The 26,167-nt window shown below is 36.8% G+C and overlaps 1 protein-coding gene across 7 annotated transcripts in view; it reads left to right on the plus strand.

The window, feature by feature from the left end:
* Positions 1-26,167, plus strand: part of KLHL13 (kelch like family member 13) — a 263,980-nt gene that overhangs the window by 182,522 nt on the left and 55,291 nt on the right. For all 7 annotated transcript variants that reach the window (XM_037146000.2, XM_053657447.1, XM_053657445.1 and 4 more), the window contains one exon: positions 9,649-9,790. In XM_037146000.2, coding sequence (XP_037001895.2) covers positions 9,649-9,790 — 142 coding nt within the window. The remainder of the gene's footprint in view (positions 1-9,648; positions 9,791-26,167) is intronic.

The raw sequence follows: 26,167 nt of genomic DNA on the forward strand, positions 1-26,167 counted from the left end.
ACACTTAATTGGTATGTGGATTTTAAAAGCTGAAGGAAGGCAAAAGTTTTGGAATATGTCATATGGCAGATAGGGGGAGCAAACATTAATTTTAAAAGTTTTCAGGGACAGGAATGAAGTATTCAGTGCAAACACTTTATGGATTAGATAATTGACTTTCATTCTGTTGTAGTTATCTAATCGAGTATCATTTGTCATTCCATTTGTTTAGCTCGATTTCCTTATCTGTGTCATAGTGCTATTTCTGTGATTGTGATGGGTGGCTTTGGAATTCAGAATTTGTCCTTTTAAATGTTGATATCAGTAATCTGAAGTTCTCCCTAAATGTGACCTGACATATATCATAGGATATGCTATTCCCTTATCACATTTGCATTGAGAGAATGATATGAGATTTTTAGCATTGGTATTGTTTTTATGGAAGTAATGGTAGAAGTGGGTAATTTTAAACTGACTAATTCAACCATAAAATGACTTGCCTATAACAAAATATGTCTCTTAGGTACAACTTGTATTTGTAAATTAAGCATCGAAATGTCAATTGCTTTATGTTCTCTACTCTGCTGCTTTTAATTTTAGCCTCGTTGTAAGGGGAACAATATGGGCTCTGGAATCAGACTGGAGTTCAAATCATGGTTACCAGACTCATGATGACACCTTAAACTCTCTTCAGTTCTCTCTGTCTTTAAAGTGGGATTGTTACAAGGATTAAGTACTATAGAGAACGTATCTGGCAAAATGCCTAGTACACAGCAGGTGCTGGGTAAATGATCTTATTCCTGTGTTAAAACTGACATTAGCTATTTATTAATGTGATTTATTTTAAATGTGATAGACATATGCATATAAGGACACTTCTCTACTTTGGAAAATCATTTGAACTTCTTTCTTTTTTGTGGGCTTTGGTACTGCTGCAGCAGAAAAGAAAGTTTTGGAAAGATTAGCAGCTATTTTATACCATCTATGCCAAAGACTTCCATTAGTGAATTTCTTGCAAGTGGACAATGATGTACAATAGATCCGACCCTCTGCATCTCTAGGTTTTGCATCTGTAGGTTCAATCAACCATATTTTCACACTAAATCCTTATTTTATTTTTGATTCAAAATTGGGAATCTGAGATTTAGGGGGTGACTGTATGCACTGTTTTACACCATTTGATATGAGGGTACCTGAGCATCAGTGGATTTTTGGTATAGGGGGTATCTAGAACTAGTCCCCTGTGCATACTGAGGGTTAACTATACTTATGTCGTAAAAAATACAAAGAACTAATCAAAGATTTATCTTTCTTAATTTCTTTCAGGCAAATACCTCATTAAGGAGATACATTCTCCATACTTTCTTAAATAGCAATTAATTTATGTCTTATTAAGAGAACTTGCTGTGATATTTGTAATTTCCTTGTGCAATGATACTGTAGATGACATTTTAGTTAGGACATACCTTTCAATATTTAATATAAAATTAAATATTTTAATTTTAACTTTAAACTATTTTTGGTCTTTCTTTTAATGAAAGTTAAAAGAAAAGCTTATTTTAAACATATTAATTTCATGAGTTTGAAATTTTCTTTCTGGTTTTTGAGAAACTTCCCCTATTATTTTTTCTTAATGGACGTTGATTGATTGAGAGAGGGGGGAGGAGGGAGGATATAATTCAGCTATTGTTTGGGAGGAATTAATATTCTTAGTTTTGTGATGCAGGATGATTATTAATATCCTTAGAATCTATATAGTCTGCATACTTGGAACCTATGGAAACATCAATGGAAAATGACTTCTACCATCTTAAGTTTTAGTTATTTCTCAAGAGTGGAAGGAAATACCTTGACAGATTTAGCACTCAAATTCAAATGAGTATGAGAACAGGTGGCTAAATTTCTCCTCCACCTGCCATGCAACTTTATCGCAAGAAATGTTTCATTTAACAAATGCTACTGCTAGCAGACACTTCTCTGTTTCAGAGCAGAAAAACAAATGGAGGGGGACTGCTTCATTGAAGAAAACTTTTTTCTTGACTTTCTTTTTAAATTGTGAGTGTGAGAAATATGTACTTTATTTTTCTGGGGGATGGGTGGTGGAAAGCATGTACTTTATTTTTTGGGGGGATGGGTCAGTGCCTTCATTAATGAACCCAATTTCTTATATATCATTTGTTGTATACTATTCATGGCTTTTATTTTATTTTATTTATTTTTTTACATTTATTTTGCTAGTGTTCTGTTCTTACATGTCAACCCACTGGCAATGACTTTTAGTTATGAGAACACTGTTATTCTAAGAAATAACAAGTGTTCTATAATACTTCTGACACTAACTCAAACCCCTATTCTTTTGATACCATGGAATTATGTTATTAGAATACAATATTTGGTTTAACCACTTTGTAATGTAATGGTTGCAAGCAAAAACAAATGCTATGAAATGAAGTGGGAACTAACTAGAGAAACTATAAATATAGGTGTTGTTCATCTACTTTTACTTTCTTAGCTTTTCTGATTCATTTATTTTTCCCCTTCAGAAATTAACATAAATACAGGAAAGTGAAGAGAACAACTTGACAACTACTTTCACAGTCTTAATTCATACTTATTTTCCCTGCAAGTACATAGAACTTCTTAGCATTGTTTATTCACAGCACTGTTAATGTGCTGCTCTTCATTGGGCATAAGAAGTTAACATACCAGAGCATGTGTTAACACATAACTTCTGTACTAAAGAAAGGCAAGTGTTTCATGTGTTTTCATGCTAATAATTTCAGAATCACTATGTCCTTTTTTGTGTTGACAATGAAATTTCACCTCACCTGGCTTTCTATATAACATTAAACTGGTACTTGCAATGATAGAAACCAAGAAATTGAAATGTACAGTTTATGATTTATGAAGTTGATATCTCACTTTTTAAACACAAAAGTATTCATTTCGGTGGATTTTATTGGAGTAATTTTTTGTATGGAGATTGATTAGTGTTAGATTTGAGGCTTGGGAGCCAAATGATACAATTATGATACTCTTCCTTTCCCCATATGGCATGCTACCAAACCCAATTGCTATAGTGAATTCTAAGAGTTTACAATTCTTTATAGAATGCCTACCAAACTATTACCTTTACAGAGCTTTTCATTGTAGAAAACATATTTGAACCAGGTTGACAGAGCACTTTTGTTGCAGCCCAACTACCAGATTGTGCACATAATGCACAATCCTTTAGTGTCATGGCGTTCAATATACATAGAAAAAATGGTACCTTTGAGGGTTTTAAAGTTTCTACCTAAAACATCAATTTCAAAGAACCTATGCACCACAATGTTCATAGCAGCACAATTTACAATAGCCAAGAGTTGGAAGCAACCTAGGTGCCCATCAGTAAATGAATGGATCCAAAAATTGTGGTACATATACACCATGGAATTTTATGCAGCAGAGAGAAAGAAGGAACTACTACCTTTTGCAAAAACATGGATGGAACTGGAAAGCATTATGCTGAGTGAAATAGGCCAGGCATTGAAGGACAAATACCATATGATCTCACCTTTGACAGGAAGCTAAAGAATAAAACAAACAAGCAAACAGAATAAAAACAAAGACGCTGAAATAGAGAACAAGTGGGCAGCGACCAGAGGGGGAGAGGGAAGGGAACTTAAGGGGAAAAAGGGGGAGGGATTTTGAGGAACAAGTATGAAAGACACAGAGATGAGGACTGGGGGGGGGAATGGGAGGGAGGGGGGAGACCGGGCGGGGGGGGGGGGAAGAGGAGAAAAAAAAATGTACTTGAAAAGTAACTAAATAAAATTAAAAAAAATAAAAAAAATAAAAAAAAATCCATTTGGGCAAACAATACCATATACACAGCTTAATACATGTTTGCACTAGCAATGTTGAGAGTGTATCTTACACTCTATTCTTTGGTAAGTTTATATGTTTAAAGATGCAATCTTTCCTTTAATTTGCATATTCTGGAATACAAATGAGGTTGAACATTTTTCTGTTAACCATTTGTACTTTTATCTTTATGAATTGTGTGCTCATATCATTTATACATTCCCCCTGGGGGTACTTTTTAAAATAGTGCAGTTTTTGAGGTAAGGTTACAATGTTAACATCACTCTGTTAACATATGTCAACTGTTTAGACTTTCTAATTCTTTGTGTCTTCAAATAGCAGTACAAAGAAATGCCATAGCATGTGTATATTTAGTTAGACCACCTTTGCAATGCTTTCAGTAATTACACTTTGTGAAAGATTGATTTTGTGCTCTATGGCTGGTCATTGTTTAGAAAATAAGATGTCTTTAGTCTTAGTAGGATGTGCGGCTGTGGCCTGGTAGCAATATACAGATGTTGTACGATAAAGATTTTGTTTTTAGAAAAAATTGGTATACACAATCTTCCCCTGGCTACTTTTATAGTGATGAAATGAAACTATTTGTGCAGGATTTTCTTGGTTCTAAGTTAACATGTAAAAGTGATTCTAAATAACACTTGCTTTAAGGAGAATTAAATTATTATACTTTTTTAAAGCAGAAACCTTTTATTCTTTTTTTAAAATTTGGTACTACAATCTACCTTATCCTTTTTAAGTATATTTTATTGATTATGCTATTAAAGTTGTCCCATTTTCCTTCCCTTTATCCCCGCTCTGCCCTGCATCCCCCACTCTCCAGCATCCCCCCTCTTAGTTCATGTCCATGGGTTGTATATATATGTTCTTTGGCTTCTCCATTTTCTATACTATTCTTAATCTCTCCCTGTCTATTTTGTGCCTACCATTTATACTTCTTAGTCCCTGTACATTTTCCTCCAACCCCTCCCCATTGATAACCCTCCAAGTGATCTCCATTTATGTGATTCTTTTCCTGTTCTAGTTGTTTGCTTAGTTTGTTTTTGTTTTTTAGATTTAGTTGTTGATAGTTTTGAGTTGGTTGTCATTTTACTGTTCATAATTTTCATCCTTTTTTCTTAGATAAGTCCCTTTAACATTCACTTTAATAAGGCTTGGTGAAGAATGAACTCCTTTAACTTGACCTTCTCTGGGAAGCACTTTATTTGCCCTTCTATTCTAAATGAGAGCTTTCCTGGATAGAGTAATCTAGGTTGTAGGTCCTTGCTTTTCATCACTTTGAATACTTCTTTCCAAACCCTTCTTGCCTGTAAGGTTTCTTTGGAGAAATAAGCTGATAGTCTTCTGGTAACTGTCTCCTTTTCTCTTGCTACTTATAAGATTCTCTCTTTATCTTTAATCTTGGGTACCTTAATTATGATGTACCTTGGTGTGTTCCTCTTCAGGTTCAACTTCTTGGGACTCTCTGGGCTTCCTGTATTTCCTTGCCAGATTAGGGAAGTTTTCCTTCATTATTTTTTCAAATAAGATTTTCATTTCTTGCTCTTTCTCTTCTCATTCTGCCACCCCTATGATTCAGATGTGGAAATGTTTAAAGTTGTCCTGGAGGTTCCTAAGCCTCTCTTCACTTTTTTGAATTCTTGTTTCTTTGTTCTGTTCTGATTGGATGTTTGTTTCTTCCTTTTGTTCCAAGCCGTTGATTTGTGTCCTGGTTTCTTCTCCTTCACTGTTGGTTCCCTGTATATTTTCCTTCATTTCACTTTGTGTAGCCTTCATTTCTTCCTTCATTTTTTGACCAAACCAAAGAGTTTTTGTGAGCATCCTGATTACCAGTGTTTTGAACTGTGCATCTGATAGGATGTCTATCTTCTCTTCATATAGTTATTTTTCTCAAGTTTTGATTTATTCTTTCATTCGAGCCATATTTCCTTGTCTCAGTGCACCTGTTATGTTGTAAGGGGCAGGGCCTTAGGTATTCACCAGGTTGGGGCAACACACTTTGCTGCATTGTGGTGTTGTCTGTGAGTGAGGGGTCAGAGAGGGGAACAATGCCACTTGCTCGGATCTTGCCCCACCTTCTGTCTCACACTTCCCACAAGTGGATTGTGGTGTTTCAGTTACTGATTCACATGTGGGTGGGCTTGTGTGCATTCTAGGATCCTTTGGGCCTCTCCAGTAGACTCTCCTGTGAGACCAGGAGTTTCTCCTGCCACTGCCACCCTTACAGGTTTTTCAGTCAGAGGTTTTGAAACTTTATTTCCCTGTGCTGGAACACTGTGTGGCAAGGTTTGTCTCACTCCCCAGCTGTTACTCCTGGTTTATCTGCATGCAAATGAAGGATCACCCAGTCTGCCAGCCACCACCTTGCCATGTGTCCTTTCTACCCTGTCTATCCCTCCTATTATTCTGGATGGTTGTATCTTTTTAAGTCCTTGGTTGTCATAGTTTCATGCAGTTTAATTTTCTGGCAGTTCTGGTTGTTTTTGTTTTTAAATTGGTTGTTATCCTTCTTTTGATTACGAGAGGAAGTAAAGCATTTTTACCTATGCCTCCATCTTGGCTGGAACCTAAATTATTATTCTTACTTGAGTTTTATAGAACAGAAGATTTTCTGCATAATTGTTTTATAAGCATCAAATCCATTATCTGCTTATATACTGTAAACATTTGACTTTTCAAATTGCTGGGCCATTAATTAATAATATGAATGCCAGCCATATTATCTTGCCAAGAAAGAACAAAGGTATTTTATTGTTAGGTAATCTTGGAAGAGTTCATTGCAATTAATAATCCTACTGTATTTCCTACTGCCATCACTGCCTCATGGATTTAATTCTCTACTTGGAAGTTATTTAGAACAAGAAATTGTTTAGAACATTTTTCCTGAGGAGGTTAATCTCTCTGTATCAGGGTTTCTCAACCTTGGCACTCTTGACATTATTGCTAGAGTACATTTTTGACAGGGAGGTATTTAGCACATCTCATTAGACAGTGGCACACCACCCCTCCCCCTTGCAACAATGAAATATGTCTCTAGAGATTGCCAAATAGGGGAGGGGAGGCAAACATCCCCTCGGTCTTCCTTCCTATACAGAGAATCACATGTCTTTATATTGCTTTAAATTATAACTTGAAAAAATGATTAAAATGTTATTTGTTTTTGGAATTACTCAGGTAATAGTTTCTTTAAGGATAGCTTGGTATAAGTATAGCCTGGAGGTTGCAGAGAGTTTTCATGTCCTTGCAGTGTTAAAGACCAATGCTATTCACAACCAGTCAGTAAATTTAATGAAAAAAGGGAAGAGAATATTGAATGTGCTGAGAAGGTTGACATGTCATGTACTGTTACTAATGCAGAAATAATAAGGGAGTTTTCTGAATGTTAAAAAGTCAAAAGAGGTTGATAAAAAGACATGAAGAAGATGATTGCAGTGAAGTCTTCTTTAGCTTTTGAAGTAATTAGAAAACCAGCTGTACTATCTTGTCAAGAAAGGGCTCCATTTTCACATTCTGCTTTTCAATTTTAAGAGCAAGAAACAAATGGCAAGTAAAGAAGTTGCTATCTGTAGTTTATTTTTTAAAGCAATTTCTAGAATATGTCATAGGGACAATGTGGGTTCCCTTTGTGGTTCTGTAAAAATGATCATTGGTGGTCATTTAAAGTGCTGTGTGAAAAACAAATGTCTTTGGAACGATCCACAGAAATGAGATTCTGTACGCATTCACATGACATGTATTAAACCTCTTATATGCCAGGTTCTGTCAGGCAATACAGAAAATAATAAAACATTCTACTTGAATATACCATTAAAATAATTCTGGATGAATGGAAATTTTCTGATTAGGGAAGGATACCAATTACCATCAATCAATTACCCTCTTTTCCAGTTGATTATGTAGTGTTAACTGTTTGCAATGCCTATTTAAAAGTGTTCACCTGGGTTCATGTGGCTCAGTGGATTGAGCGCTGGCCTATGAACTGAAAGGTCACTGGTTGGATTCCTACTCAGGGAACATGCCTGGGTTGCAGGGCAGGTCCCCAGTTGGGGGCATGAGAGAGGCCACTGGTTGATGTCTCTCCCTCTCTTTCTCCCTCCCTTCCCATCTCTCTAAAAGAGAATAAACAAAATCTTTTTAAAAAGTGTGTGTGAGTGTGTGTATGGCATATAACATGTATGTAATTTAATTCTTTTAAAGCTGTTTCTGAAAGCTATATTCATTTTCTTTTATACTTGTTAAAATATTCTTTAAATTACTTTATTAAATATACATGAGAGTTGAATAAAATATGGTTCTATATTATTAATTTATTTTTGTTATACAGTTGCTCTAATATCATTAAGAAAAATTGATGTCACCCTCAAGGCCAGAATTTTTGCCAATTATTGCCAGTTGGTGTCAGAATTTGAAAAGCTAGATTTTTATTGAAAGTCAGGTATAGTCTTAAAAACACTTTCTGTTAAGAGTGATCAAGTTATATTATAGGTATGATAAGGAAAAAGCGAAATCTTTATGATATTGGATAGACCGGAGTTAGTAAAACAAATAATTCAACATTTAGGCAGTTACAGATAAATAGGAAAAATATAGAGTTCTAGCTCTTGAAAATACATTCTTCTTCCTTATTTTCTAATGTCAGTCTACATCATGAATGTACAGACCTATTCAGAGCCATAAGCTCCCTGCCTTCAAGCAGGTGATTCAGATACTATTTTAGCAATGTATACTCAAGGAAACACAAGCCAGCTTGGTCTAAGGAATAATGAAATCTTGTACCACGATGGTCATTTTTTAGTGTAACCTAACTGAGACCCATTAACTATTAAATATTTTTATATATTTTCTATGGAACTAACTGATCTGTGGACTACTATTCTTCAATCTTTCTTATGGCCCCTAAAAGTCACTGCTCTAATATATATGGGTATAACCTATATTTATTATTTTTATTATTTACTTCTTTGAAAAGATAGAAATGCCACTAGATTATAGCTATTTATCTAAATAACCCCAAACTGATAAGTGAGAGATACTGCTAAGAAAGCAAACTTTTTACACATGCAAAGATTTTTATTCATTTTTGGTTGACTAGAATTATAACTAATAACACAAGGGGAAATAATGTAATATGTCATGGTTAATCTTTGACCTTTATTAATGGGGCCTTTGGAGTTTGGAATCAGACTAGACTTATATTCAAATCCTGGCCCAACCACTTAAAATTTTTGTGACCTTAGATAAGTTATTTTTAACCCTTCTTTAGCTCACTTGTCCTATTCTTAATAAAAAGGATGTAATCATAGTATGTATTGCAATGGATTGTTTTAAGGATTATATGAGATCATGTGTGTAAATTTCTTGGCACAGCACCTGATGCATAGTGACTGCTCAGTAAATGATAGATATTATTTTATCTTTCTAAAAGTAGGTATTCCAAATTAATTTTGGCTGTGAATAACACATTTTGATTGCATTGCTACCTACACAGTGAAATAAACAACAGCAATTACTTTGGCACTGAAAAAAAGGAACCCCCTGTGATTATGGTTTTGAACCAGCTTTTAGGTTGATTTATCAGGTCTCATTTATCTTTACTGACCTTGGGAACCTTTTTGAAAATATATGTATTTCTTCTATAATGTAAAAATGGTCTGAACCTAAAATCTAGTGAAACAAAATTTAGTATGTTCCATAGTTAGATGATTGGTACTAGTGACTGGTTATTTCTTGAAATAGTCATCTCATTACTGTGAATTATATGACAACCTTTAATTTGCCTTTGTTTATGGTTTAAAAATATTTCAGATCTCTTGTGGAAGAGGAAGACCAACACATGAAATTGTCCCTTGGAAGCAGCGAAATGGGCCTCTCATCCCATTTGCAGTCTTCCAAAGCAGGAGCCACTCGTATCTTTACCAGCAATACCCACAGTTCTGTGGTGTTACAGGTAATCTAAACTGTTCTTGTAGTGTTTACATGGCTTTAGAAACTACCTAGGGTTTTGGTGATGTGGGATGTCAATAGTGGAGGAGTTTTGTACATGTTTGGGGACAGGGGTTATAGGGAAACTCTACTTTCTGCTCAAGTGTGTTGTGAACCAAAACCTCTAAAAATTAAGTTTATCAATTTAAAAAAGCAAACAAACACCACAGGAGAAAACTTGAGTGGAAACTGCATACCTTCCTGGTCTTAAATCCCCAGAGTTCATTCTTTGTTTTGTTTGTGTAAAGGAGGTCTTGAGATCATGGCGCTTTCTTAGAGAATGTTGTACCTAGCAACATTAACTTTTCATCATCTCAGCCAATGTAATTATCACAAAGTCTTCTCACTAAATTTTCTAGTTCCTCACAATTTATTTTACTGTCACCTTTATCATAGTTCTAAAGGTTGTATTTATTTGATATCTCAGCTCACATTAGCAATGTGAGAACTGCTGAATGCAATTACACTGATAAATATAAGAAGTAGTAACTCACATCCAAGGATAGGACAAAAAAAAAAAAACCAATAGAAAGCCAAAAGAACATACAGAACTGCAATGTGGAGGTATTTAGTGTAGGGATAGACCAAGTACTTCTGACCCTTGTGGTCATTCCCCGACCTCTGTGGGCATTGCTGAATCAGAGAATCATATAATACTGGATGTCCATAAATGTCTTCTAGATATAGTTAAATTATATCAGTGTTCTGTGCTTAGTAAGATAAAGAAAATAAATCTTTCTAAATGCATTTTTAAAAGAAATCTCCCCAGTGAATTTTATGTAAATATCTGGTCAAGAACCATTATAATAAAGTTAGTTGAGGAGGCAAGATGACGATGCAGTAGGAGGGAGCATATTCCAGTTCCTTGCAAAGTAGGGAGAGAATCCTGTCCAATCTGCAGAGGAGAAGCCAGGCAGCCAGCAGTTGCTCAGCATATATGAAAATAAGGGGCCAGAAATCTTGACGGTCACGGAGGATCCAGATGGTAGGGAGACAGCCGCGGTACAGTAGAGTCTCGCAGACGGAACAAAGAAAGGAACAGCAGGGAATTTGGGGGGTACAGAGTCTGGGGACCAGTACTTGGTGCCCAGCGTGCCTGGGTTGATGCCAAGTGCTCTGGACCAGTTCCCCGCGTATCTCCCTCGGCAGGGGCCTGCTGAAGGGACCAAAACAAAGACAGGAGCAGAAGGGTTTTCAGCTGGTGCACAGTTCAAAGGATCAGTGCCCCGCGCACAGCATGTCTGGGCGGGGGCCCAGCCTTCAGATCAGCTTCTGGCTTCCAGCTCATCTCCCTTGAACTCTTTGGGAGCCCTGGGCCTGCCGAGGGGTCCTTGGGAGAGAGCTGGGATCCTCAACTTCCTCCCTTTCTGGCCAAGCAAGGTTGGGCGCCAGGAGAGATTTGTTTACTAGAGTTTGCAGAGAGGGTGCTGAGGACAAAGGGCCTCAACTGTGTACTCTGTGGTCACCAGCCCCAAAGAACTGATAGGCACAGTGTGGGACTCTGACTGTGATAGACACAGCCACCTGATGTGCTCCTCACCCAGCCTGGAAGCTAACCCAAGGTTGGACAGAGGGCCTGGAGTTCCTCCACAGAACTGAGGCAGGTCTGTGCTACCCATTGTTTGTGAGCCTGTGCTATCTCGTGGGAACCAGGCAGCCTGGCCGGTGCAGGCACACGTGAGCCCTGCAACCCAACCCACAGTGGTAACCCCTGGGAAAAGAGCGCTGTGAGAAAGTCCTAGATCTCCATTGGAAGGAGCTGGGGAGAGGCGCCAACAGTTTGGCTTCTGAGAGTGGGCTTGCAGAAAAAACACACTAGTCAACCCTCAGCCAGCTACAGCCAGAAAAACCAGTTTGGCCAATTTGAAACCAACAAGCCAGGTTTCTTTTTTTGTTTTCCTTTTCTTTGCTTTCTTTCTTTCTTTTTCTTTTTTTCTCTTTTAAAGTAATCTGTTATTTTTTAAAATTTTATTATTGTTTCATCTTTCAGTACTTTTGTCCTCTTTTTTGTATTTTCTGTTTTATTCCTTCTTCCTTTGTTTCCAAATTTATCCCTCTTTCCTTCAGTCCCCTGCCTTTTCTCCTTTTATTTCTTTCCTTTTCTTTTCTTTCGTTTACCCACAAAGGACACAAACAACTTGAAAATGTGAAAAAACTAGAGCAGGACCCATACAAGAGGCTTCCCAAAAGTAGAGTAAGAGAGACAAATTTCACTTTGCTGTAAGAGAGAAGCCACAAGTTGCTGCATATTGGAGTAGGTGGAAGCAGAGAACAACAGGATAACTGAGAGAGACTGCACCACTGAATTTCACAGACATTCCACCACAGAAGTTCACACCATAAACCCAGGGAGTGACAACAGATCAATCTAAGAAGCTGAAGCTAACAAGAAGAGGCTCACAAACAATGGAAGACGAAGAAACAATCACCAAATGAAAGGAAAGGAGGATCCCTCAGAAAGAATGTTAGATTAAATAGAGGCAAGTCAACTATCAGATATTGAATTCAAAGCACTGATTATCAGGAAGTTCAAAGAGCTCACAATGAGCTACAGGAAACTACAGGAAAGCTACAGTGATCTCACTGCAAACTATATCAACATGAAAAAGGAAATGGAAACTATTAGCAAGGGACAAGAGGAAATGAAGAATACAATTTCCAAATTGAAGAACACAGTACAAAGTATTAAAAGTAGAGTCGATGAGACAGAAGATTGGATTAGCGAGTTGGAGGACAAAGTAAAAAACATCTCACAGAAAGATCAGGAAAAGGAAAAAAGGCTCAGAAAGAATGAAGAGGGATTAAGAGAAATGCAAGACAATATGAAATGTTATAACATCCAAATTATAGGAATACCAGAAGGAGAAGAAGAAGAACAAGGGATAGAAAAACTATTTGAAAGAGTAATAAGAGAATATTTCCCTAATTTGATGAAGGAAAAAGCCACACAAATCCAGGAATCACAGAGAGTCCCACTCAAGAGGAACCCAAGGAGGCCCACTTGAAGACACATCATCATCAAAATGGCAAAATTCCAAGACAAAGAGAGAATCTTAAAGGCAGGAAGGGAGAAAAAAGAAGTAACATACAAGGGAGCCCCAATAAGGTTAGCTACTGACTTCTCAATGGAAACACTTCAAGCAAGGAGAGAATGACAAGAAATACTCCAAGTAATGAGAAACAGAGGCCTACAACCAAGGCTACTTTACCCAGTAAGGCTCTCAATCAAGATAGAAGGCCAAATAAAGAGCTTCCAAGATAAAAGAAGTCTAAAAGAATATGCTTCCACCAAACCAACCCTACAAGAAATACTAAAAGGACTGCTTTAAGGAAAGGAAAGAAAAGAGACAGAGAGGGACACAGGTACAAAAATGGGAATGAATAAGTACCTATCAATAATTACCTTAAACATAAATGGATTAAATGCTCCAATCAAAAGACACAGAATAGCTGCATAGATAAGAAAGCATGACCCACACATATGCTGCCTACAAGAGACCCACCTCAGGACAAAAGACCTACACAGACTAAAAGTGAAGGGCTGGAAACAAATTTGCCAAGCAAATGGACAAAAAAAAAAGCTGGGGTAGCAATACTCATATGAGACAAAATAGACTTCAAAAAAGGGGCCATAAAGAGGGACCTAGAAGGTCACTTCATAATACTCAAGGGAAGAATCCACCAAGAAGACATAAACATTGTCCAAATGTAAGAGCACAAAATATGTAAAGAAAATCTTAGAGGACTTTAAGAAATATTTTGACAGCAACACAATTATAGTAGGGGATTTTAACACCCCACTGTCAGACATAGACAGATATTCCAAACAAAATACAAACAAAGAATTGTGTCATTAAACAACACCCTAGATGAAATGGACTTAATTGATATATATAGAGCCCTTCATCCCCCAAAGCTAAATACACATTCTTTTCGAATGCACATGGAATATTCTCAAAGATAGACCACATGATAGGACGCAAAACAAGCCTCCCCAAATTCAAGAAAATGGAAATCATACCAAGCATTTTCTCTGACCACCAGAAACTGAAACTGTAAACTAACCCCAAAGGAAACATCCCAAAACACCCAAAATCATGGAGACTGAATGGTATGCTACTAACAATGAATGGGTCAAGAATGAAATTAGGAGCCCTGGCTGGTGTAGCTCAGTGGATTGAGCGTGGGCCTGCGAACCAGACAATCGCGGTTCGATTCCCAGTCAGGGCACATGCCAGGGTTGCAGGCAGGTACCCTGCAGGCCAGTTCCCAGCAGGGGATGCACGAAAGGCAACCATACATTGCTGTTCTCTCCCTCTCTCCTTCCCTTCCCCTCTAAAGATAAATAAATAAAGTCTTTAAAAAAAGAATGAAATTAGGAAATAAATCAAAAAGTTTCTGGAAACAAATGAAAATGAAATCACAACAACCCAAAATTTATGAAACATAGAGAAGGCAGTCCTGAGAGGGAAGTTTATAGCAATACAGGCCTACCTAAAGAAGATAGAAATATCTGAAACAAACAACCTAACCCTAGGCCTGCAAGATCTCGAGGAACAACAACAAAGACAGCCCAAAGCAAGTAGAAGGAAGGAAATAACCAAGATCAGAGCAAAATTCAATGACATAGAGATTAAAAGCACAATTCTAAGGATCAATGAATCCAGGAGTTGGTTCTTTGAAAAGATAAACAAAATCGACAAGCCTTTAAGTAGTCTCATCAAGAAAAGAAGAGAGTGGACACAAATAAACACAATCAGAAATGAAAGAGGAGACATTACAACTGATTCCACAGAAATAGAAGGGATTGTAAGAAATTACTATGAAGAACTGTATGCCAAGAAATTTGAAAACCTGGGTGAAATGGACAAATTTCTAGAAAAATATAATCTCCCAAAACTCAATGAAAAAGAAGCAGAAAACCTGAACCGACCAATGACAGCAAATGAAATTGAAGCAGTAATCAAAAAACTCCCATCACACAAAAGCCCTGGACCAGATGGTTTCACAGGAGAATTCTACAAAGCATTTAAGGAAGAGCTAACCCCTATTCTCCACAGAATATTCCAAAAATCCAGAAGGATGGAAAACTCCCAAATTCATTTTATGAAGCCAGCATCATCCTATTTCCAAAACCAGATAGAGACACAACAAAGAAAGAAAACTTCAGTCCAATATCGCTGATGAACATAGATGCTAAAATCCTCAACAAAATATTGGCAAATCGCATCCAACCATACATCAAAAAGATCATACACCATGACAAAGTGGGATTCATCCCAGGGATGCAAGGATGGTTCAGTATTCACAAATCGGTAAATGTAATACATCGCATAAATAAAAGCAAAGACAAAAAACCACACGATCATATCAATAGATGTGGAAAAAGCTTTTGATAAGGTACAACACCCATTTAAGATAAAAACACTCAGCAAAGTGGGAACACAGGGAGCATTTCGCAATATAATAAAGGCCATATGTGAGAGACCTACAGCCAACACCATACTCCATGGGCAAAAATTAAAATCTTTTCCACCAAGATCAGGAACAAGACAAGGATGTCCACTTTCACCACTTCTATTCAATATAGTATTGGAAGTTTTAGCCACAGCAATCAGGCAAGAAAAGGAAATAAAAGGCATCCAAATAGGAAAGGAGGAAGCAAAACTGTCAATGTTTGCAGATGACATGATAGTGTACATGGAAAATCCTATAGACTCTACCCCAAAACTGCTCAAACTAATTAATGAATTTGGCAAAACAGCTGGTTACAAAGTCAATATCCAGAAATCAAAGGCATTTTTGTATACCAACAATGAATCAGCAGAAGCATAAATCAAGGAAAAATATCCCATTAAATATAGCAAAAAGAAAAATAAAATACCTGGGAATAAACCTAACTAAGGAGGTAAAAGACCTGTATGCAGAAAACTACACAGCCCTGAAGAAAGAAATCAAGGAAGACACAAACAAATGGAAACATATACCTTGTTCATGGATTGGAAGAATTAACATCATCAAAATGTCCATACTACCCAAAGCAATATATACATTCAATGCAATACCTATTAAAGTACCAATGGCATATTTCACAGACATAGAACAAACACTTCAGATATTTATATGGAACCATAAACAAGCCCGAATAGCAGCTGCTTTTTGAGAAAGAAGAACAAAGTAGGAGGAATCACAATACCTGATATCAAATTGTATTACAAGGCCACTGTAATCATAACAGCCTGGTACTGGAATAAAAACAGGCACATAGACCAGTGGAACAGAACAGAGAGCCCAGAAATCACCCCAACTCTCTACAGTCAATTAATATTCAACAAAGGGGGCAGTAACATAAAATGGAGTAAAGATAGCCTCTTCAACAAATGGTGTTGGGAGAACTGGACAGCTACATGCAAAAAAATGAAACTTGAGCACAGACTTACACCATACACCAAAATAAATTCAAGGTGGATAAAAGACTTAAATGTAAGCCTTGAAATCATTAAAGTCCTAGAGGAGAACATTGGCAGGAAAATCTCAGATTTCATGCAGCAACATTTTTAATGATGTTTCCACTAGAGCAAGGAATACAAAGGAAAGAATAAACAAATGGGATCTCATCAAAATAAAAACTTTCTGCGTGGCTAAAGAAAAACAGTATTACATTAGCAGGAGAACCAACTGTATGGGAAAACATATTTGCCAATGATACCTCAGACAAAGATTTAATCTCCAAAATATACAAAGAAATTACAAGACTCCACTCAAAAAAGACAACCAACACAATTAAAAAATGGGAAAAGGACTTGAACAGACACTTCCCCAAGTAGGACATACAGAGGATCCAGAGACACATGAAGACATGCTCAGTATCACTAGGTATCAGAGAGTTGCAAATTAAAACCACAATGAGATAGCACTTTACACCAGTCAGAATGGCTATCATAAATAAAGCAACAAACAACAAATGTTGGAGAGGTTGTGGGGAAAAGGGGTCCCTAGTTCACTGTTGGTGGAATTGCAGGCTGATACAACAATTATGGAAAACAGTATGGAATTTTCTAAAAAGAACTAAAATTAGACCTGCCTTATGACCCAGCAATTCCACTGCTAGGATTATATCCTAAGAACCCTGAAACACCAATCCAAAAGAACCTATGCACCCCAATGTTCATAGCAGCACAATTTGCAATAGCCAAGAAATCAAAGCAACCCAGGTGCCCTTCAGTAAATGAATGGATCCAAAAATTGTGGTACATATACACAATGGAATTCTATGCAGCAGAGAGACAGAAAGAGCTACTACCCTTTGCAACAACATGAATGGAACTGGAAAGCATTATGCTGAGTGAAATAGGCCAGGCATTGAAAGACAAATACCATATGATCTCACCTTTAACAGGAACCTAAACAACAAAAGAAACAAGCAAGCAAAATAAAAACAATGGCACTGAAATAGACAACAGGGGGACAGCAACCAGAGGGGATTCCCCTCCCCTCTGGGGGGAAATTTCAGGGGGGGAATAGGGGAAGGATTTATAGTAACAAGTATAAAGGACACAAGGACAACAACTAAGGGGGGTGGAAATGTAAGGGAGGTGGGCGGCACGGGGGTGATTGCACTGGGATGGGAGTAAGAGACAGAATACTGTAGTTGAAAAATAATTAAATTAAAAATACCATTATAATAAAGCAATATATAGTGTATAGTATTAGTGTACTATACATATAACATAGTGAGGGAAGAAGCTTATTTTTGCTGTGTGGCCTTGTGGTGCTATTTAATTTTTCTGGGCTTCATTTTTCTTATCTCTAAAATATGACTCTTGACTAGGAGACCTCTAAATTCCCTTGTAGCTCTAATCTGTGTCACTCACTGAAATCTCATTTTTGTAAAGTTTCAGTTTCTAATGGGAGGGGGGTTTTAGGGTTCATTGTTCTGTGGGTATCATCAACAGAAATGTGGGGATCAGGAAGGAAATAATTTTCATTTCTTTTCATTTTAGTTCTACATAAATGGTTTAATTATTGGTTTTTGAAGGCAATGGGAGGATATAGTAATGGGGCAAGCAGATAGGAAAAGCATGAAAGAGAAGTTTTTTTTTTTCTGTTGTTGTTATATTAAAGTACTTGCTCTAAAGAAAATACAGAGACACCCATATACCTCTCCACTGTACTTCTGACCTTCCATGATCATAGTCATGTGTTAAAGCCAATGTTTGTGGTTTTGCTAATTTTTAAAATGTACTTTGAACCAAATAATGAAAGCCATTGCAGTGTAGTGAAACAGATTTAGAGCAGTGGTTCTCAAATTTTAGTGCATATCAGAATCATAAGGAGGAGAGCTGTTAAAGCAGTGTGCACTGGTTCCCATCCCCAGTTTTCTGAGTCAAAAATAGGGAAGGCAGAAATGTGCACTTCTAGTAAGTTCCCAGGTGATGCTATACATCTGTGGAACATACTTTTAACTACTGTTCTAGAGGCAAAGTCTGTCTTCTACCAAAAGAGATGGCCTCTCTCTTGCCCCTGACATCATATGGAGGTAAGTTAATGTTATAATGAGGAAACAGTGGAAGTACCTTAATATCCACCCATAGGGAAATGGCTACATGAATTATGTTACATCAAATATGTAATAATGTGCAATCACTAAAAAGAGCAGGACAGACCTGTATGTATTGAATGGATATAATGAAAGAAGTAAGAGGACAAAGGTGGTATGTCCATACACTGAAATAGTATTCAGTTATGTAAAGGAATGAAATACTCATACCTACTACATGTGGATGAACCTTGAAACATTAAGCTACATTAAAGAACTTAGTCACAAATTACCATGTATTATATGAAGTATCCAGAATAGGGAAAACAATAGAGACATAAAGTGGACTAGTGGTTGCTTAGAGTTGGAGAAAATGTGAGGATACAAAGGTGATACCTAAAGGGTACAGGGTTTCTTTTTGAGGTGATGAAAATATCCTAAAATTGATTATGGAGATGATTTCACATACTCTCTCTGAATATACTAAAAATCACTGAATTGTACACTTTTAATGGGTGAATTGTATGGTATGTTAGTAATGTCCTAGTAAAGCCATTAAAATAGTAATAGAGAAATATGTACTGTATCCCATCTATTTGTAGAAAAATATATAATATGCATACATATACATGATATACATGTATAACAAAAAGCCTGGAAACATTGGGGTGCTGGTAAATGATGTCTTACATTTTGTGCTCTCTAACCCTGACTATTTAATTTTTTTACAATGGAAGTATTTTTGCATATTACCTTTGTAATTAAAAAATGCATAATGGTTGACAAAAGTATAATTGGGTCTTAGAACCCTTAGTTCTGTCATTTTAGCTCAGCCTTTGTTGGTCCACGTTGATGTTCAGAACAGCAATGTGAAAGTGTCCTGAGAGTTTGTATTAAGTAAGACATTCTTCTAAACTTTTTTTAATGTTCTAATATTTTCTGTGGTGGCATAGAGGTACCATTCTGTGTTGCTTTTGAAAAACTTTGTATACTGTCTTTAAAAGTCTATTAAAATTATGTTCACACAAAAAGAGATTATTAAATACATGTACTAACAGGGACCGTTTCTCTTTTTGGTATCTAATTGTAGTTGTCAAGGTAACAAGCTAGAGAAGTGTTAAATGTGTAAATGTTCTCATTGTTTTAAATTAGCAATCACAGAAACTCCAGCATCAAAAGGTATTGAAAGTAGCTATCAAGGGGACAGATCTATGGGGAGAGGCTGTCTTAAGAAGTCTCACTCTGGACTACCCATTGCTTAACTGTAGTGAAAAGTTCATGTGTTTAGGCCATAACTGGAAGCCTAGTTTTACCACTTACCAGCTAGTTATATGACTTTGGGAAAGTAGTTTATCCTCTTTAAACCAGGTTCCTTATCTGTAATATGGGTAAGAGATATGAGGATTAAATGTGACAATTATGTGAAAGTAAAGTACATAATGTATTTTCCTTTCATTTGAATCAAACAAGGAAGGTGTCAGAGAAAATGTAGCTGGTCAGAAATGGTGAGTTTTCTAAATAAAGTGTCCATCTGTTGGGCTTCTTCTCTAACAGAGTAGTCGTCTCCATCCAATAGGTTTTAGCAAACTAGACTGTCAAAGAAAGTGCCTAGAAAGAATTTTGATACCTAATAGGATTGGATTCCTATAACCTTAAACAAATCTCTGGAGAATCCAGATGGAATTAGAGCAAATGACTTTTACTTAAGTAAAGAAGATTAAGTAGGGTTTACTTAAATAGTAATTGGTAAAAACCAAGGACTATTTCATTTTCCTCACTCCTTTCTTACTACTCCAGCTGTGGGTAATTTATGGAACACTTCCATCCTTTGACTTCATTCTGTTATCTCAGGTTGTCAACATCTTTCTTTTACTACCAAGTCTTATGGTAATTCATTGAATCAAACCCTTTTTAGAAAGTTCATTGCTTAAAATAACAGCTTTATGGAGATAAAATTTATATAACACATAGTCACCAATTTAAAGTATATAATTCAATGATTTTTAATATATTCACAGGGTTTTGCAGATATCACCACAATACATTGTAGAGGATTGTCGTGCCCTCAAAAAACAAAACAAAACAAAAAACAACCCTTGTATCCATTAGCAGTTCCCACTGACTTCTTTTTTTAATTTATTTTTTTATTGATTATGCCATTACAGTTGTTCTATTCCCCCTTCATTCCCCTCCACCCTACCCCCTGTCCCCATTACCCCCTTTAGTTTATGACTATGTCTCTCAAGTTCTTTAGATTCTATATTTCCCATACTATTCTTGCCCCCTCCCATCAATTTTCTATCTACTTTCTATGCTACTTATTTTCTGTACCTTCTCTCCCCTTCTTCTCCTCCCACTCCCCTGTTGCTAACCCTCCTTGAGATCTTCATTTCTATGTTTCTGCTCCTGATCTAGCTGTCCTTTTAGTTTGCTTTTGTTTTAGGTGTGGTTATTAATAACTGTGAGTTTGTTGTCCTTTCACTGTTCATGTTTCTTTAACTTCTTTTTCTTAGATAAGTCCCTTTAACATTTCATATAATAAGGGCTTGGTGATGATGAACTCCTTGAATTTGATCTTATCTGAGAAGCACCTTATCTGTCCTTCCATTCTAAATGAAAGTTTTGCTGGATAGAGCAATCTTGGTTGTAGGTCTTTGGATTTCATGACTTGGAATACCTCTTTCCAGCCCCTTCTTGCCTGTAAGGTCTCTTTTGAGAAATCCGCTGACAGTCTGATGGGGACTCCTTTGTAGGTGACTGTCCCCTTAGCTCTTGCTGCTTCTAGTATTCTCTCCTTCATTTTAATCTTGGCTAATGTAATGATGATGTGCCTTGGTGTGTTCCTTCTTGGGTCCAACTTCTTTGGGACTCTCTGAGCTTCCTGGATTTCCTGGAAGTCTATTTCCTTTGCCAGATTGGGGAAATTCTCCTTTATTATTTGTTCAAATAAGTTTTCCACTGGTGGCTGTGCCTTTCCCCCTTCTGGTACCCCTATAATTCGGATGTTGGAGCATTTAAAGATGTCCTGGAGGTTCCTAAGACTCTCCTCATTTCTTTGAATTCTTGCTTCTTCACTCTTTTCTGTTTGGCCATTATTTGCTTTCTTCTGGTCCACTCCATTGATTTGAGTCCCAGTTCCCTTTTCATCGCTATTGGTTTCCTGTACAATTCCATTCATTTCAATTAGTTTCGCCTTCATATGTTTGTCTAATTTGTGGCTATAATCAACCAGTTCTGTGAGGATTCTGATCACCAGTGTTTTAAACTGTGCGTCTGAGAGTTTTGCTATTTTTTCATCGCTTAGATTTATAGGCTCTGGGGCTTTGAGATCTTCTTGAGCCATTTTTGGTCTGTTCTCTCCTGTTAAGTCTGAAGAGCAGAGCCTTGGACTCTCAGGTTGCTGGGTTGTGATGCTGTATGTGGGGGCATGGTCAGAGTGGGGAAATGGCCACGGCCTTTGCTGTTTCTCGCAGCTGGGTGAGGAGCCAAGCCTTAGGTGGTTCATCAGGGTGGGGCCACTCAGGTCCCTGGGTTATGACGCTGCATGTGGAGGCGGGGTCAGAACGGGGAAATGGAGGCGCCCTGTGCTGCCGCTCCCGGTGGGGCCTGCTCAGTCCTGTAGTCTCACCGCCCACTCCCTCGCTTGTCTCTCTGCGCAGGAAAGCGTGACCACAGTCAACCCGCAGCCCTGCTCTCTCGCTGTTTCCCCACGGTCACTCGCTGAGTCGCTTACTAGGTCCAACCCTGCGCCCCGGTTTGGCGCGCCCGAGTCCGTCTGACCGAGTTTTTCTGTGCAACCCCGCTCCGACAGCTGCTGGTTTCGCCCCTCTTACTGGTCAGGCTGAAGAATTTGTTGTTATCAGACCTCCAAAAAGTTCAATTTTCTGTGTTCTGGCTATGTTTTCTATTGCTAATATTTAGTTGTCTCTAAACTTGGTTGTGAGAGAAGGTACAGCGTCTCCACCTATGCCTCCATCTTGGCCGAAGTGTCCCACTGACTTCTACCCACTTCCCCAACCCTAGGCAATCATTAATCTACATGATGTCTCTATAGATTTATTTATTCTGAGCATTTCATATAAATGAAATTATATAATATGTGGTCTTTTGTGACTAGTTTCTTTTACTTAGCTTGATGCTTTTAATGTTAATCCACATTGTAGTATGTAACAGTACTTGACTAGAATAATACTGAATATTTATAACTGAATAAGTCTATTGTATTGATATGTCACTTTTTAAAATCCATTCATCCATTGATGGACATTTGAGATATTTCAGCTTTTTGGCTATTATCAATAATGCAACTATGAACATTTATATACAGGAGTCTGTGTGGATGTGTTTCATTGGTTTTCCATGTATACCTAGGAGTGGAATTAGTATGTCATATAGTAATTCTATGCCAAATTATATTTTAAAAGAACTTCCAGAGTGTTTTCCGAAGTGGCTGCACCATTTTACATTCCCATGGGCAGTATATTAGGATTTCAACTTTTTTATTGTTCAGTTGTCCCTATTTTCCTCCTGTTGCCCTCCCCTGCCCTGTCCAACCTCCGCTCCCAAAGATGACCCCCTCCTCATTGCCCTTGTCCATGGCTCCTTTTACATGTTACCTTTCTTTCCCTCATTCTCCCTATCTTCTATGTGGAATAATACAGTGCAGAAAGAAAGAAGGAACTCGTACCCTTTGCAACAGCATGAATGGAACTGGAGAACATTATGCTGAGTGAAATAAGCCAGGCAGTGAAAGATAAATACCATATGATCTCAGCTATAAGTGGAACCTAATCAACAAAACAAACAAGCAAAAAAGAACTACAGACATAGATTCCAACTTTTTTATTATAACCATACTAGTAGGTGTGCAGTGGTATCTTGTGGTTTTGATTGGTGTTTCCCTGATGGAATGATGTTGAGCATCTTTTCACTTGTGCTTATGGCCATTTCTATATCATCTTTGAAGAACTGTGTGTTCTGACCCTTTGTCTACCTTTTAGTTCAGTAATTTATCTTTTTTATTATTAAGTTGGAAGATTTCTTTATATATTTTATGTACAAATCCGTTATCAGACACATGATTTGTAAGCATTTTCTCTCAGCACCTTTGATTTTATATTCTCTGTTGTTCTGCCATAACTCCAATCTTGCCAATCTCTAATCCAGCATCCATTCAGTGATATAATCTTTGCTTCTCTTTTACTTTAGTAGAGTTACTAGTACAGATATTCAAGGCAAATGTCTGGAACATCTGATTTTTCATTATTCTCTCTCTATATATTATTCTTTCACACTTTGGTGTCTTTGTACTCATTTTCTCTCCCTGAAATGTCCTTATTTTATTGTACTTTTTCTGCCTGGTACACCCCTATTCATTCATAATGATCCATCTTAAATGGTAAGTGGTGAAATTGAAATTCTATTTTTGACCTAATCTCATGCCCTTACCACTACAGTGGATAATCCTGCAGAGTGAAACTCCTTAAAACAGTCTCACCAATGGATCCTCTCCCCAGACAGCTACTTTCAATGCCTTTTGAAGCTGGAGTTGTATGACCCAGACAGAGTTAATGGCTTCTTCAATTCCTCCCTGTTAGTCAGGTGATATTAACTATTACCTATCTGTGAGATCCCAAGATTTAGGGTCTAATTTGTAGTTTCTGTATGCCTATTATCTAGTGCTGGGGTACCTGGCAGATGCTGAATAAATGTCTATTATTATTATTGTTATTTATTATTAACATTATTATGATAATTAAAAAAGATAATGCTTATAAAGAGCCTAGGCCATTACCTGGCACAGAAGAAGCCAGTGCTCTCACTGCTCTAATTGGTATTGTTTGTGGAATAAATGAATTTGGATGGTAGTTATACATCATTTTCCTACATACTTGTCTCATTGATACTTGAAGCAATGTTGTGAGGGAGAAAATGCAAGAATTATTATATAGATCAGGAGACTGAAGCTTAGGGTGGTTAAGAGGATTGCCTGAATTACTTAACCAGTAAGTGACAAAAATTAGGACTTGAACATAGGTTGTCTGTAAATTTGTATTTGTATTTCTCCTAATATTGCTCTATACTGTATTTTATCATTTAAAATATGTTATATATAAATATTGTTTTCATTGACTATAAGTATAAAAACATGTATTAGCAAAGGCTAAAAGATAATTTGACATGAATGATATAGTACACATTCTATTACTAATAGAAATAGCAGAGAGCCCTGGCTGGTGTAGCTCAATGGATTGAGCACAGGCCTGTGAAGCAAAGGGCCACCAGTTTGATTCCCAGTCAGGGTACATGCCAGGGTTGCAGGCCAGGTCCCCAGTGGGGGGCCATGTGAGAGGCAACCACACACTGATGTTTCTCGAACTCTCTCCTTCCCTTCCCCTCTCTCTAAAAATAAATAAATAAATAAATAAATATTTTTAAAAAGAAAAAGAAATATCAGAATTATACAGAATGTTTCCTACCTGCTTGCCTTTCTACCCCTTCCCTGCCAAAATTTGAAACAGACAAACAAACAAAACAGAGAGAAGAAATATTAAGTGCCAGTTGGAAGCATCCTTGTTTCAGCTGGTACTAGTGTACATTAATTGTATAATACTTAACCTAGATGGAAACCAATCATTTCCTGATGATTGGCTATGCTCACTCAGACCTATAAAGCTTGAAAATGCCTCTCTCTCTCTCTCTCTGAATTTCTGGACTCCTAAATGGCATTTTCTCATTTTAAGATTGGTACCTATTATATTGCTCTTCCCATATTTTTCTTCATTTTATCTATTTACTTTCTCTGTGCAATTATAGTTGTGAAGTCAGTTAAAGGTATCATTTTATAGCCTCAAATTATTATCTATGTAATAGAATGTTAAAGAAAGGGATTATCCTCAAAACCTATACAAATTAACTTGTGTTGCTTTCTGGTGGGCTAACTTCATGAAATGCTTATCCTAAGGTAAACATTTGGGTTGCTGATCATGTTATGTTGATTAACTGTACTTGATTTTAAAACTTTATGATCATAATATAAACAAGTTTAAAAATACATTGTTATAAGATGTAGATGATGTATTATAGAATTGTGTATTTGAAACTTATATAGTGTTATTAACCAATATCACTGCAATATATTTAATATTTATTTATTTTAAATCTATTTTTAATTTATCCACTAATACCCTCCACCCCTTTCCCTCTAGTAACTACCATGCTATTGTCTGTGTGTGTGAGTTTCAGTTTTATATTTTACATATAAACAAAATCATATGGTGTTTAGAATTTTCTGACTGACTTATTTCACTTAGAATAATATTCTCAAAGTCCATGTTGTTGCAAATGACAGCATTTCATCTACTATTAAGGCTGAGTAGTATTTCATATTATATATGCACCACACCTTCTTTATCCAGTTACCTATCAGAGAACACTTTGGATGTCTCCATGCCTTGGCCACTGTAAATAATGCTGCAATGAACATAATGGTGCATATATCTATGCAAATAACTGTTTTTGAGCTTTGCAGGTAGATACCCAGAAGAGGGATTGCTGGGTCCTATGGTAACTTAATTTTTTTTAAATGTATTGTTTACATAAGAAGGAGAGGCATAATGATTTTAGGATCATTTATATTTTATAAAAGAGAAACTCAAGTAATCTAGGTTGTTGAAGTTTTTATTAAAATGATACTCTTTATTTTTTTTTAATTTCAATTTCCTGAATGGCAGCTAGAATACAGAGAAATTAGTATATAATTTTTCTTGGGGATAACTCTTTGGGCACTCAGGTTAGAATATA

This window comes from Artibeus jamaicensis, unplaced genomic scaffold, assembly GCF_021234435.1.
Source record: "Artibeus jamaicensis isolate MK-2021 breed Jamaican fruit bat unplaced genomic scaffold, CSHL_Jam_final scaffold_378, whole genome shotgun sequence".
NCBI lineage: Eukaryota > Metazoa > Chordata > Mammalia > Chiroptera > Phyllostomidae > Artibeus > Artibeus jamaicensis.